At 46.7% G+C, this 13,237-nt stretch overlaps 1 protein-coding gene across 1 annotated transcript; it reads left to right on the top strand.

The window, feature by feature from the left end:
• The first annotated feature begins 4,100 nt into the window (after positions 1–4,100).
• Positions 4,101–10,332, top strand: LOC108136308 (polyhomeotic-proximal chromatin protein). The gene is made up of 5 exons (XM_017257403.2): positions 4,101–4,195; positions 4,261–5,846; positions 5,906–6,350; positions 6,410–8,211; positions 8,306–10,332. The coding sequence occupies exons 1-5, from the start codon at positions 4,140–4,142 to the stop codon at positions 9,085–9,087; spliced, it is 4,671 nt and encodes a 1,556-aa protein (XP_017112892.2). The 5' UTR covers positions 4,101–4,139; the 3' UTR covers positions 9,088–10,332.
• The last annotated feature ends 2,905 nt before the right edge of the window (positions 10,333–13,237 follow it).

Here is a 13,237-nt window from a genome sequence, read left to right on the forward strand (position 1 = left end):
GTTGGGTACAGTTTACTCAGTTTCTCTGGGGACCATCAAAAATATTTTTAAAAAGGTTAGTATGGGAGAAAGCAAGAAGGTAATTTTAGTATTGTTGCTTTTTACTTTTCACGAAAACATTAGTTTTTCTGTGATGCTAAAATTCCCAACAGCTTTTAGCTGTTCTTGCAAGTATTGAAGGGAAGCAGTATTTGGGAAAACACCACACCTGAGAAAGCAGGATTGCCGGTCTCAAAAAGCGCTTGGCCAGACCTAAACACCCCCAAAACACATTTTCTATTACTTTTTACTCGAGTAGGAGGTTTTAAACCTAAAGTACGTTTTTAGCAGTGCATTATTTTTTTGGGGTTCTTTTAAGTAATACTTACTGTACTTGTAGGGTAAGAATGTGTCAGGGATCTTGAAAGTGATAACCACGTTAACCACGCCTTAAGACAATAAAAAAAATTCAGCAGAAACTACACCAAATAACAGGCAGCTTTGGTTATCACTCGAGCCAACAATACCACATAACAAGATTGTGCGGATGTTGATCAGTCCAACAAAAATGGTGTAGACAATTTTGGGATATGCCCTACAACACCAATGCAACAACAGGTATGCGTGTAAGTTTCTGTTACAGCGAGCAAGGAAGAGGGATGATGCGATATTGCAAATGCACCAGAGCGAGAGGCAACGTGTGAGTGTGAGGAAGGCGCGCGCAAAGCAATTTACGCTCATTAAGCATTTGTCATTTTTACGAAATGAAAATACACATACACACCCACTTGCTCACACCCCATTCGCCCCAACAACAACAAACCAATAAGTTGGAGGCAATTCATTGAATCGGCGGCAACGGCAAGAGAAACGGCGCATGCTCGACTTCTTGTACAGTTGAGCGTGCGAAGAAGAAGAGACGAAAGAGGAAATAACTGCGAAAGAGGAGGCCCACAACTAATAAGAAAAAAGCTTAGAAAAAAACGCGAAGTCCCCAATACCAATGCCAAGCTGCCCCACGCACACACACTGAAAGAGAACAAAAAAGCAAAGCTGAGAGCGAGAGAAAAAGCACTTAACGAGCATAAAAATAATATGGCGGCAGCAAAAAGCAAAAGAAACAAATTTCTGTCGATCCCAGCAACAACAATAGTATTCGGAATGATGAACATTTGTGGGGCTCTGCGACGTTGCTGTTGGAGGGGGTGGGAAGAGAAAGAAGAAGACCGACAAGAGCCCAAAGCAACGCACCCATACAAGTACACACACACAGCAAAGGCAGCACAAAATGAAAAATGAAATGGCAAAGACAGGCACAGTGGTACGAGGGTAGTGAGAGTGTAACAAATTTTTGAGGACAGCGAAATTTTTTTAGCCCTATTATTAGAACTACAAATATATATTGTTTAATTTTGATTTTTATTTTAGTGGTTACAAAAATGATTTTAATTTTTTTGTAGACCTTTTTAACTTGAGCAAGCTCTTAACAAATTTAATTTTGCAGTATACCATAAAAAATATTTATACAACATATTTTGAAATACCATCAATACTGTCCCAACGGAATTTGCTCCACTGTGCCCACGGTTTACGAACTGTAGCAATGACTACAACAACAAAGTGCAACCCAATAATAATGGATCGCATGCCACTGTGCGACAGAGTGAGTTTCGCTCTGTCTCTGCGCATACGCTACCCACTCCTCTCCCCTTCCCTTTCCTCTTTCACCGTCTGTTTCCGACAGGCACAACTAATAATAAAGTAAAGCCGATCCGATCCGATGCGAAAAAGAGGAAGGGAGAAATGAGAAAGCAGGAGGAGGAGGTAGTAGGTAGTCGGCAGTGGTGGTGGAGCGAAAAAAAAAGATGAAGTATAGCAACAATCGGGCGGTAGACATTCGAGTGTACAGACACAGAAAACTGGATTCGGTTGTGGGTATATTTTATGTTTCCAGGGGCAGGGGGCCCACAGTCAGGGTGGTTGAAAATTCACGCACACATGCCCGCCAGCTGTAGCCCCGATTCAGCTTTTTTTACTCGATTTGCCTTGCTAACTGAACTGCTGCCGTTTCATTCCAACCCCAAGCGCGCTGAGGCCATCCTGCTCGCACGCGCTCTCCGACGCGGGCCACCATTAGTGCCATCGCACTCGCACCCGCCCATTTCGGTATAGAGAAAAGTTATTAGTCGCAAAAGTATCTTTGGAGAAACGGGTTCGTGTGCGCTCCATGCCAGCTGCAAGGCACACACACACTGGCGCAAACGAACACATGCGCACTTCATTTTGTTTCCCGATGGAAATGGAAAGACGGCGTAGAGTTGTCGCTGCGGCGCGCGGCTCAGTTTGAAAATAAATTTGGCGGCGTGCGGTTCTTGCGCTCTGCGGTCCGGTCGTCTGAAATTGTGTTGAACGTATTGAACGGAGAAAAAGGCTCGCGCCGACGCGACGCACACACACACTGCCACTGCCCCGTCGATTTTTTTTATTTATTTTTTTGACGACAACTGCACATCTGTGCAGGCGATCGACAATTAGTGGATTAGTGAATGCATTACCGCAGTACTCAATAAAAATGAGGAGAAACGAAAATATTTACGGGTCTCGGGACGCTGGCGACGTAAGCATCGCGCTGGAAAGTGTATCGGATAGCGGAGTGTGTCGTCGCCTGGAATAAAAACAACGCAAGAAACCAGAAACACCAAAAAAGAAGCAAAGACACAATTAATGCTGTGAGGCGTCTAGAGTTGTCGTCGTTGCCTTTTTTATGTAAGATCGCGTGCACAGGTGCCCTTAAACGCCTTTTATATACCATGTACACCTTAGAAACGAAATTAAACCGAGAAAAACTGAATGGAGAGGAGAAAACATATTTTTCGAGACGCCGCCATCGTCGGCGCATGCCCTCTTTCAGTTGTTTGCCCCGCATTGTTGTCATTCCTCCCTGCCTCTTCGTTTTCCTCCTATTCCTCTGTTTCGCTGCCTCTTGCAACTCAATTTTCGGTTGAAGGGAAAATCAAATGATGATGGCTTTGGCATTGTTGTAAGCCGTCTGCCGCCACACACATTCACACACTCATAAACTCGCTTACGCGCACAGTGGAGGGAAACCAGTCTTTCGGTTGCAAGTTGAAGATGCTGCTGCTGCGTCTAGTTTGAATCCGTATCCGAATCCGTTACACTCTCACCCTGCGGATGGAAATCCACCCCCGATTTAGCAGGGGTAACTCCTAACGCCTCATCTGAACATCCGAAACCTCAATCATTTGTTACTCCTGGACAACTGGCAACTGTCAGCATTTTGGGCTCGCAACGCAGGTCTTTGAACCTGCCCCCTTGGATACCATTATCATGGTTCTATGCAACCCATAAATAAAGGTCGGCTCGCTTACTCCCACTCAAAGTTTCTCTCGGTGGAGGTGGTGGATTGACAGAGGGGGACGATAGTAAGAGGAGGAGGATAGACAGAGGAGGATAGCAGGATAGGCAGCAGGAGAGCAAGGCTACTAAATATAGAAGTTCTGGGCACAGGCAACTCTGACAAGTGACCTCCTTTAAACATTGTATTGCATGTATGTAAAACAGTGCATTTTTAGTGGGTCACGGCACATAATGCATTTAAAAAATACTTTTTAACTGATACCCTTAAAGTTATCATCAAAGCAGAAATACTCTACATACTCTCTTACTGGAATTGTGAAACAAACAAGTTTTAATAACAGTCACTTTCAGTACAAATTATTTCTTCATTATAAGTGTTTTGTTTGAATTTTCTATTAAAAAAATCGAATTAAAGTTTCGAAGTACTTTTAAATACGGTTTCACTTAAACGATATCCACTGTAACTGTATTTACCTTGAGTGTGAATGATCACGCAAAGCGAAGTGTATCTCGTTCCGTCTCACTTTTTCGTCTCAACTTTGTTTTCGTTTTCGTTTTCTTTGCCGTTTTTGGATCGCGAGTGCATTAATACACGGTCCCTTCTTTGTCTTTCTCTGTGATTGTCTGTCTCTTTTGCACTTGCACTCCTCTCTTTGCTTTTTCCTCTTTGGAGTGCATTGCTAATCCCCTTCTGCCCGCCCCACTATTCCATGCCCTTTTAGCTGGATGAAAGTACTTTGGCGGGAGCGGCTTGTAGTCATAGTTTGTTGTTGGGCGGTTTTATGGTCAAGCGATTAAAAAATATGAAGCATGCCCCACGCTTTCGAAGCCGCCCCAAGTGTGTCTGTGTTTGTTTGTGTTTATACGCGATGTTTACTGATCGACGTTCTCTTTCTCCTGCAGTGCGGTCACGGAAAGTGAATCAACAGCGGCAGCAACAACAAAAACAAGTACACCACCACCTTCACCTGCATCCACCACATTCGGAGGAGGCACTAACCAATCCGTAAAGGTTCGCGACGATCCCCAACGACCGCTCAGGTGCCTGGAGACACTTGCCCAGAAAGCGGGTATTAACTTTGACGAGGACTTTGCTAGTCCGTCCCAATCGCCCAGCACCAAGGCACGCGGATCAGCTGGAACGCCACCCATCCGGCGGCGCCACCCACTACTTCCCCTCACGAGCAGCTCACCAAGGACGCCCAAGTCGAAGACACGCGGCTACAACCTGGAGAAGTCACAGAGTCCCGCCCAACAGGTGGCGGCCGCCACCACGGCGCTCCAGATCTCCCCCGAGCAGCTGCAGCAGTTCTATGCGAGCAATCCCTATGCCATCCAGGTGAAGCAGGAGTTCCCAACGCACACGGCTGGAGGAGGGAGCACAGAGCTGAAGCACGCGGCAAACATTTTAGATGTCCAACAGCAGATGCAACTGCAGCAGCAGCTGTCAGATGGCAGTGGAGGGGGAGGAGCGGGAGGAGGAGCATCGGGGAACGCAGGAGCAGCAGGAGGAGCGCCCAGCCCTGCCAACTCCCAGCAGTCCACCGCCATTAGCACCATGTCACCGATGCAGTTGGCGGCCGCCACCGGGGGTGTGGGCGGGGATTGGTCGCAGGGGAGGACAGTGCAGCTGATGCAGCCGTCTACCAGTTTCCTGTACCCGCAGATGATCGTGTCGGGCAATCTGTTGCACCCCAGCGGCATTGGCCAGCAACCCATCCAGGTGATCACCGCCGGCAAGCCCTTCCAGGGCAACGGTCCCCAGATGCTCACCACCACGACGCAGAACGCCAAGCAGATGAACTTGGGTCAGGCGGGATTCGCCGGTGGCAATTACGCCACATGCATTCCCTCGAACCACAACCAGTCGCCCCAGACGCTGCTCATCTCGCCGGTGAACGTCATCTCCCACTCGCCGCAGCAGCAGCAGAACTTGCTGCAGTCGATGGCCGCCGCCGCCCAGCAGCAGCAGCTTACTCAGCAGCAGCAGCAGCAGCTCAGCCAGCAGCAACAGCAGCAGCAGCTCACCCAGCAGCAACAGCAGCAGCAGCAACAGCTGACAGCTGCTCTGGCCAAAGTGGGAGTGGATGCGCAGGGCAAGCTGGCCCAGAAAGTGGTTCAAAAGGTGACGACCACCAGCAGCACGGTGCAGGCGGCGACAGGGCCGGGATCCGCTGGAACCACACAGGCGCAGCAGGTGCAGCAAGTCCAGCAACAGCAGCAGCAGACCACCCAAACCACTCAGCAGTGCGTGCAGGTCTCGCAGTCGACGCTTCCAGTGGGAGTGGGCGCCCAGTCCGTGCAGACTGCCCAACTTCTGAACGCCGGCCAGGCGCAGCAAATGCAGATCCCCTGGTTCTGGCAGAATGCGGCAGGACTACAGCCCTTCGGCTCTAACCAGATCATACTGCGCAACCAGCCAGACGGGACGCAGGGCATGTTCATCCAACAGCAGCCGACGACTCAGACCCTGCAGACGCAGCAAAACCGTAAGAATAGCTACTGGATTGTATTTATTGCCCTACTAATATAGACAATTTCACCACAGAGATTATCCAGTGCAATGTGACCCAGACTCCGACAAAGGCACGCACACAACTGGACGCACTTGCTCCCAAGCAACAGCAGCAGCAGGCAGGGTCGACAACCCAGACGCAGCAGCAGCAGCTGGCTGTGGCCACTGCCCAGTTACAGCAACAGCAGCAACAGCTCACGGCAGCAGCTCTGCAGCGGCCAGGAGCCCCGGTCATGCCACACAACGGAACTCAAGTGCGTCCGGCGAGCTCCGTATCCACGCAGACAGCCCAGAATCAGAGTCTGCTGAAGGCCAAGATGCGCAACAAGCAGCAGCCGGTGCGACCCGCATTACCCACTTTGAAAGCGGAGAATGGTCAGGTCGCGGGCCAGAACAAGGTGGTTGGTCACTTGACCACCGTGCAGCAGCAACAACAGGCAACGAATCTCCAGCAGGTGGTCAACGCGGCAGGCAACAAGTAAGTGAAAATCGATCAGCTCTAAGAAGAATTGTCTAACTTTCCACTTTCCTCCGCAGAATGGTTGTGATGAGCACGACGGGCACTCCTATTACGCTCCAGAATGGACAAACACTTCATACAGCCACTGCGGCTGGAGTGGACAAGCAGCAACAGCAACAGTTGCAGCTGATTCAGAAGCAGCAATTCCTACAGCAACAAATGTTCCAGCAGCAGATTGCTGCCATTCAGATGCAGCAGCAAGCGGCAGTTCAGGCGCAGCAACAGCAGCAGCAGCAACAAGTCACCCAGCAACAACAGGTGAACGCCCAGCAGCAGCAAGCGGTTGCGCAGCAGCAGCAGGCGGTGGCGCAGGCTCAGCAGCAGCAACGGGAGCAGCAGCAGCAAGTTGCCCAAGCACAGGCGCAGCAGCAGCAGGCGCTGGCCAATGCGACCCAGCAAATCCTGCAGGTGGCGCCCAACCAGTTCATCACATCCCACCAGCAACAGCAGCAGCAGCAACTGCAGAACCAACTGATTCAGCAGCAACTGCAGCAGCAGGCGCAGGCACAGGTGCAGGCCCAGGTGCAAGCCCAGGTGCAGGCCCAGGCGCAACAGCGTGAGCAGCAGCAGAATATCATCCAGCAGATCGTGGTCCAGCAGTCGGGCGGAGCTACCGCCCAACAGCAGCAGCAGCAACCGCAGCAGCAATCCGGACAGCTGCAGCTGAGCAGCGTGCCCTTTTCGGTTTCTTCGACGACGACGCCAGCCGGAATAGCCACCTCCAGTGCCCTGCAGGCGGCCCTCTCCGCCTCCGGCGCCATCTTCCAGACAGCCAAGCCCGGATCCTGCAGTTCCTCCCTCCCCACCAGCAGTGTGGTCACAATCACCAACCAGAGCTCCACTCCGCTGGTCACCAGCAGTACTGTGGCCAGTCTGCAGCAGGCACAGGCTCAAGCTCAGCTCCACCAGCAGCAGCAGCAGTTGATCACCGCCACCATTGCAGCAGCAACTCAACAGCAGCAGCAGCAGGGACCACCTTCTCTTGCGCCCACCACGCCCTCTCCAACTACGAATCCCATCCTGGCCATGACCTCAATGATGAATGCCACAGTGGGCCACCTGTCTACTGCTCCGCCCGTGACTGTTTCTGTGACCAGCACGGCTATCACTCCGTCGCCGGGCCAGCTGGTCACCCTCAGCAGTGCTAGCAGCGGAGTAGGAAGCTTCACTTCCACGCCCACCAAGGAGACGCCATCGAAGATGCCCACCGCCACGCTGGTGCCCATTGATTCGCCTATGACGCCTGTATCTGGACATGACACCTGCACCACACCCAAATCCTCCACTCCTGCCAATGTCAGTGCATCCGCGGAGGCCAGCAGTTCCACGAGCGAGGCTCTGCCCAACGGAGAAGCCACAGACCGGGCTTCCACGCCCTCCAAGGGCGCTACCACTCCCACCAGCAAGCAAAGCAATGCGGTGCAGTCTACGAGCAGCAGCACCACTCCCAGCTCTGCCAGTGGAAAGGAAGAACCCAAGGTGGCAAACTCCGTCAGCTCTACGTCCGCCACATCAACGCCAACCACGACAACGATCAGCAATGGGATCGGGATGGCCAGAACTACATCAAGCTCCACTTGTACCACCACCGCTGGCACAATCACCACCAGTTGCATCACTTCAACCACAAGTTGTACCAGTACCTCCACAACCACCACGACGAGCAACAGCAATGGAGCTAAAGATCTGCCCAAGGCGATGATCAAGCCGAATGTTTTAACCCACGTCATCGGTGACTTTATCATCCAGGAGTCCAACGAACCCTTCCCCGTCACCAGGCAGCGATATGCGGACAAGGACGTCAGCGATGAGCCACCAAGTAAGTATATACATATGCAAGTGCTACAACTACAAAATTGTATTCTCTCCGTATCACCACCATTCTTATCTCTTCGAATGATTTATTTCCGCAGAGAAAAAGGCAGCCATGCAGGAGGACATCAAGCCAAGTGGAATAGCATCAGCTCCGGCCTCGGATATGGTTTCCTGCGAACAGTGCGGAAAACTGGAACACAAAGCGAAACTCAAGCGGAAGCGATACTGCTCGCCGGGATGCGCCAGGCAGGCCAAGAACGGCGTCGGAGGAGTTGGAGCAGGAGAGACCAACGGCTTGGGAACGGGTGGAATCGTTGGCGTGGACGCCATGGCATTGGTGGACAAACTGGACGAGGCGATGGCCGAGGAGAAGATGCAGACGGAGGCCATGCAGGCGATGTCCGAAACTGTGCCCATTCAGTCGAATCCAACGGACATGACACCGTTAACGATGCCAGTGCTAGCGGCCATTCCAGCGACTTCCCCACTTTCGTTGCCTCTGGCATTGCCGTTGCCTGTTGCAATTGCTGCTCCTGCACTGCCACTGCCAGTGCCAGTGGCTCCGGCTGGGGTGGTCACTCCTGCGGTAGCGCTGCCATCCTCCAGTGTGAATGGATCGGATCGCCCGCCCATCAGCAGCTGGAGTGTGGAGGAGGTCAGCAACTTTATCCGAGAACTGCCTGGGTGTCAGGACTACGTGGATGACTTTATCCAGCAGGAGATTGACGGTCAGGCGCTGCTACTGCTTAAGGAGAACCATCTTGTGCACGCCATGGGCATGAAGCTGGGCCCAGCCCTCAAAATAGTAGCCAAGGTGGAGTCCATGAAGGAGGTTCTGCCGCCAGGCGATTTGAAGGATGCGGCCGGTGGGGCGCAATAGTGTCAGCGGGATGAGCCAGGAGATGAGATAATGCCATCGCCCTCGTATTCGATTACTCCGCCGCCGTATTCGCCGGTGGGTCCGGGGTCGGACAGGCAAACCGTTCCAACACCCACTCCCGCTCCTGCCAGCACTCCGCCGGAGTCTGAGGATAGCAGCGGGGGCAGTCACCTGTGCTTCGACCTGACCACACGCCTCTGCCACGACCTTCGGCTGGAAGAGGAGCCGTAGCTCTGGACCGGGTCCAACCCGGTCCGTCGCCCAAGCTGAATCTGATTCACTTGAAGCGCGCGCTGTAGACTTTTTGTACGTAATTTAAAATAACTAGAGGGGTGTTGTCGTAGCTCAAGCAAAAGGCCGCCGCATGTATGATAAAGCATAGACTGTTGTCCCAGTCATCAATTCATCAATCAACTTGTATAGAACTTCACCATAACAATTAAGCGCTAACGTATTTATTTGAACGTTGTTTATCACTACACAACACCCTATGGGAAGAGCATGAAAAAATCACTTAAACTAGAGGTAAGCTGGGAATATTCTTAGATATTTAGCTTTAAAACTTAAGCCTGAAGTAATTCCTAAGTGAAACTGAATTGAATACGACAACTGAACATTTAATTTATTGACTAATTTAGCGCATGATGAGTAGCGTTTTAAGGCACTCTGGCTGGCAAGGCTAGATCCCGAAAGCACAGTCAAACTTCCATAACTCGAATTAATAGTATAGATTTCTGGGAAGGAGCATTTTTTTTTGTTATTTTTTAAAAAAAAGCTAGTTAATAATAAATTTTTTTTGTAATAGAAGTATCCTTTTTTTTATATTCAAATAAAATTTTGTTCCCGAAATCAAATCGATCGGTTCAATAAATTCTGAGATATAATTATGTATTATATTAAAAATGTCGGTCATTTAGCTTTGTTCTATGAATTCGACTTGAGATAAACTTACTGAAAAACTGTACAATAAAATCGATCACCAGATGGGTGCTTTACTGTTACCTCTTAAAATAGAAACATTTGGATTCAAACAATATTATTTATAGATAAATTCGAGTTATGGAATTCGACTGTATCTTCAAATTTACCTTAGGTTACACATACATACACAAGCATCTTAATATATAATAAGATATATTCAATTTTTTTTTAAAGTTCCGTGGTTGTATATTTTGTTTACAACATTTTTTTCCCATCGCTGAACAAAATAAAAACTGTCACTGTTTAGTGTTAAATTAACGAGAATATGAAGTCTAAATCGAGTTTTAATGGTACGAGGGATTTGAAAAGGATATTTGGTTGCTATTCAGTTCTCTCATCAATGTTAGTTGCGTTTCTGAATATATAATTTTATTTTTAACCAAAAGTTAAAAATAATTCCACCCAACTCCGTTATCTGAAAAATCTTTTTATGATTCAAAAGTAACAAAATAAATACTTATTTTTGGAAAGGTTATTTGTAATATGGTTTATTCAATAATATATATTTTTCTTTCAAATATGCAGACACATAAAAATGTTGAATATATTTTCAATATTGTTATTATCGGTATAATGTTTCGAACTGCTATGCCTCTTAAGGTTTTCAATTTAATTCCATAATAATATTTTGTGGCTGTGTTAAAGTTTTAATGTTTGTTTGTTGCGTTTGTTTAGTGTTTGCAGATTGATTTACATATAGATTTGCTTCAACATTACAACGATTTTGTTTTCTCTATAATTTATTTGGTGTTGACTTTTGTCTCGATTTTCACATTCGTTTTGTTGCGTTTAATTAATTTGTTACGATCTAGAGCTAAGAAAACGTTGTTTATTGCGTTTATCGCGTTTCGTCGTGGGCTTGTTTACCTTTTGTTCTGGGTTGTTACCTATAGTTCCAATTTAATCGTCATTGTTCAACAATATTTGCAGTATGCTACACATATATCTAATGCTCGTAGGTCGGTTAATATTTCATATGCTAAGATAACTACTTTTTAGTTGCTTTTTGTATATAGATATATATATTTGCATTTTCGTTTTCATTTTTGTTTTTTTTTTTCGGATTCAATGGAAAAGTCACAGAGTTCTGCGCTGTAATTCGTCTCTAAATATATATTATTTATACTCCATATGGTATATGGTACTATAACACTTGTATTATGCAAATTGGCAACATTTGAACAAAGAAAACGTCGTCTCTATTTGGTTTTTTCTTGTATTCATGCAACATCGAAACCGCACAGAGGTTTCGGTAAAATTCGAACAACTTCTCATCGGACTATGAACACGGGGTTGAGTTTGCATCGAGTGGTTACCTTATAGACGTACTTGAGGTTGAGGATGGAGTAGGATGATGGCTTCGCGGGGATGGGTGATGGGTTCGAAATCGGTTTTGGGAAATCGGTTGAGGTTTTTGGGGGCTGAGGTCCTACTTGCGAATATCGTTATCTAAAGTAAGTCACTTTAGCAATTTGTTTTTGGTGTTTGCTTTCTACTATGGATAAGTTAGTGTATTGTTTACATTTCGCTTTCGCCTAGATACAATTTAAGAATTATTTAAGTTTAAAGCGTTTCTTTGCTCTTGGTTTTTTTTTTTTTTTTTGGTTTTTGGTGTTTGGTTCTTCTGTTTTTTTTTTCTTTAATATCCACGTCGTTATTTTGATTTAGGTTCATTCTTATTGATCTTAACATCGTTGTTTGAAATGTTTTGTGGTCTGATGTCTTCGATGAGGCCTATTGGTGTTTGGTTGCTTGTTGGCTTTGTGTTGTTTTGTTTTGTGCTTTGGCATTCATCTCTCCCTCAGCTAGCTGCTTCGTTGGACTGCTTTTTCCATATCCGATCTCCATATTCCTCATCTTTCTATATGCTATAGAAAAATATAACACGATAATAATGGGGCGCTTGGCTTGTCCCGCATTTCAAGATCAAAACAATTCGCATCCCCGCTGGGGAACTCACATACAGATTCACCTTCGTTTCTGGGGGCCACTAGGTCACCGCCCAGTCGAAGCCAGGCTTCGACTTACTCTTCCATTTCAATTATCGTATCATAGGCTAACTATATAAAGTACTAGATCACGCACTTACACTCACGTTCGTCGTCCGATTGGGAACACAAATCCCCCGCTGATGGTGCTCAGATAGTGGGTGGAAGATCGTGGGTGGAAGGTCGGGGGTCAGTTCAGATTCGTGTGGGTGGTGGTTGGGGTGAACACATGAGTACTTATTGTTCTAACTGAGAGATGTGCGAGAGACTGTGGCTCCCTCTTCTCCCTTCTGTGCATCATCAATGTTTTTGGTTCCGTCTTGGTCGAGGCATTTCGATATAAGGCTAGGTTCCTAAGTGATCGGGTAATTGTTTGAGTTCGTTCAGGATCTTTTGTAACATAACGTAGGTGAGGAACTAAAAAAGCAAAGCGTACAACAAACATGCAAAGAAAATAAAATATAATGTGTTTTTCTTTTCGTGTATCGCATATAAAATGTTTTATTTTTTGATGTATAAATACAAATATAATTTGTGTTGTTTTTAGTTTTGTATTCGTTTTTCTGTTTTGTTTTTTTTTTTTTTTTTGTTTTTGCAAGATCAAGATGAATAACAATTTAAAGCACAAAAGCATAAAGTAAATTAAGATAAAATAAAGGTATATATTAACTATATATTACTTAGATTTGCAGATTAATCTAAATGGTGTTTATTTTCCTGCTGCTGATATTGAGTAATTCCTTCCTGTATATTTTTGATTTAGCAAATGGTTTTTTTTGTATAATTTGTTTTTTTGCAGCGCCCAAGGTACCGTGGTTAAATATTGCATATATAGTTTGATTCTGCTTCAGCGTTTGAAATAATAAACTTAGTCAAAGGGCACACTCGCACATACACAGAAAGAGAGAGTGAGAGAGAGAGAGAGAAAGGGAAAGAGAGACACAGACACACAATAAATGTATAATTTCTAAAGTTATAAATTTAAAAATACAATTTTTTCGATCATTTAAAATGTAACACAATGGGCAACGTTATATAATCAATCATCAATATACAATCAATAACACAATACAATCACTTAATTAATGGGCATGGGGAGCGAAACAAGGGGAAAGGGGAAATAGATATTGGCTGCTAGAGATATAGATATAGATCGGGATCTGTTAAGCTGTAATCTTAGT

This window comes from Drosophila elegans, unplaced genomic scaffold, assembly GCF_018152505.1.
Source record: "Drosophila elegans isolate 14027-0461.03 unplaced genomic scaffold, ASM1815250v1 contig_149, whole genome shotgun sequence".
Lineage (NCBI taxonomy): Eukaryota > Metazoa > Arthropoda > Insecta > Diptera > Drosophilidae > Drosophila > Drosophila elegans.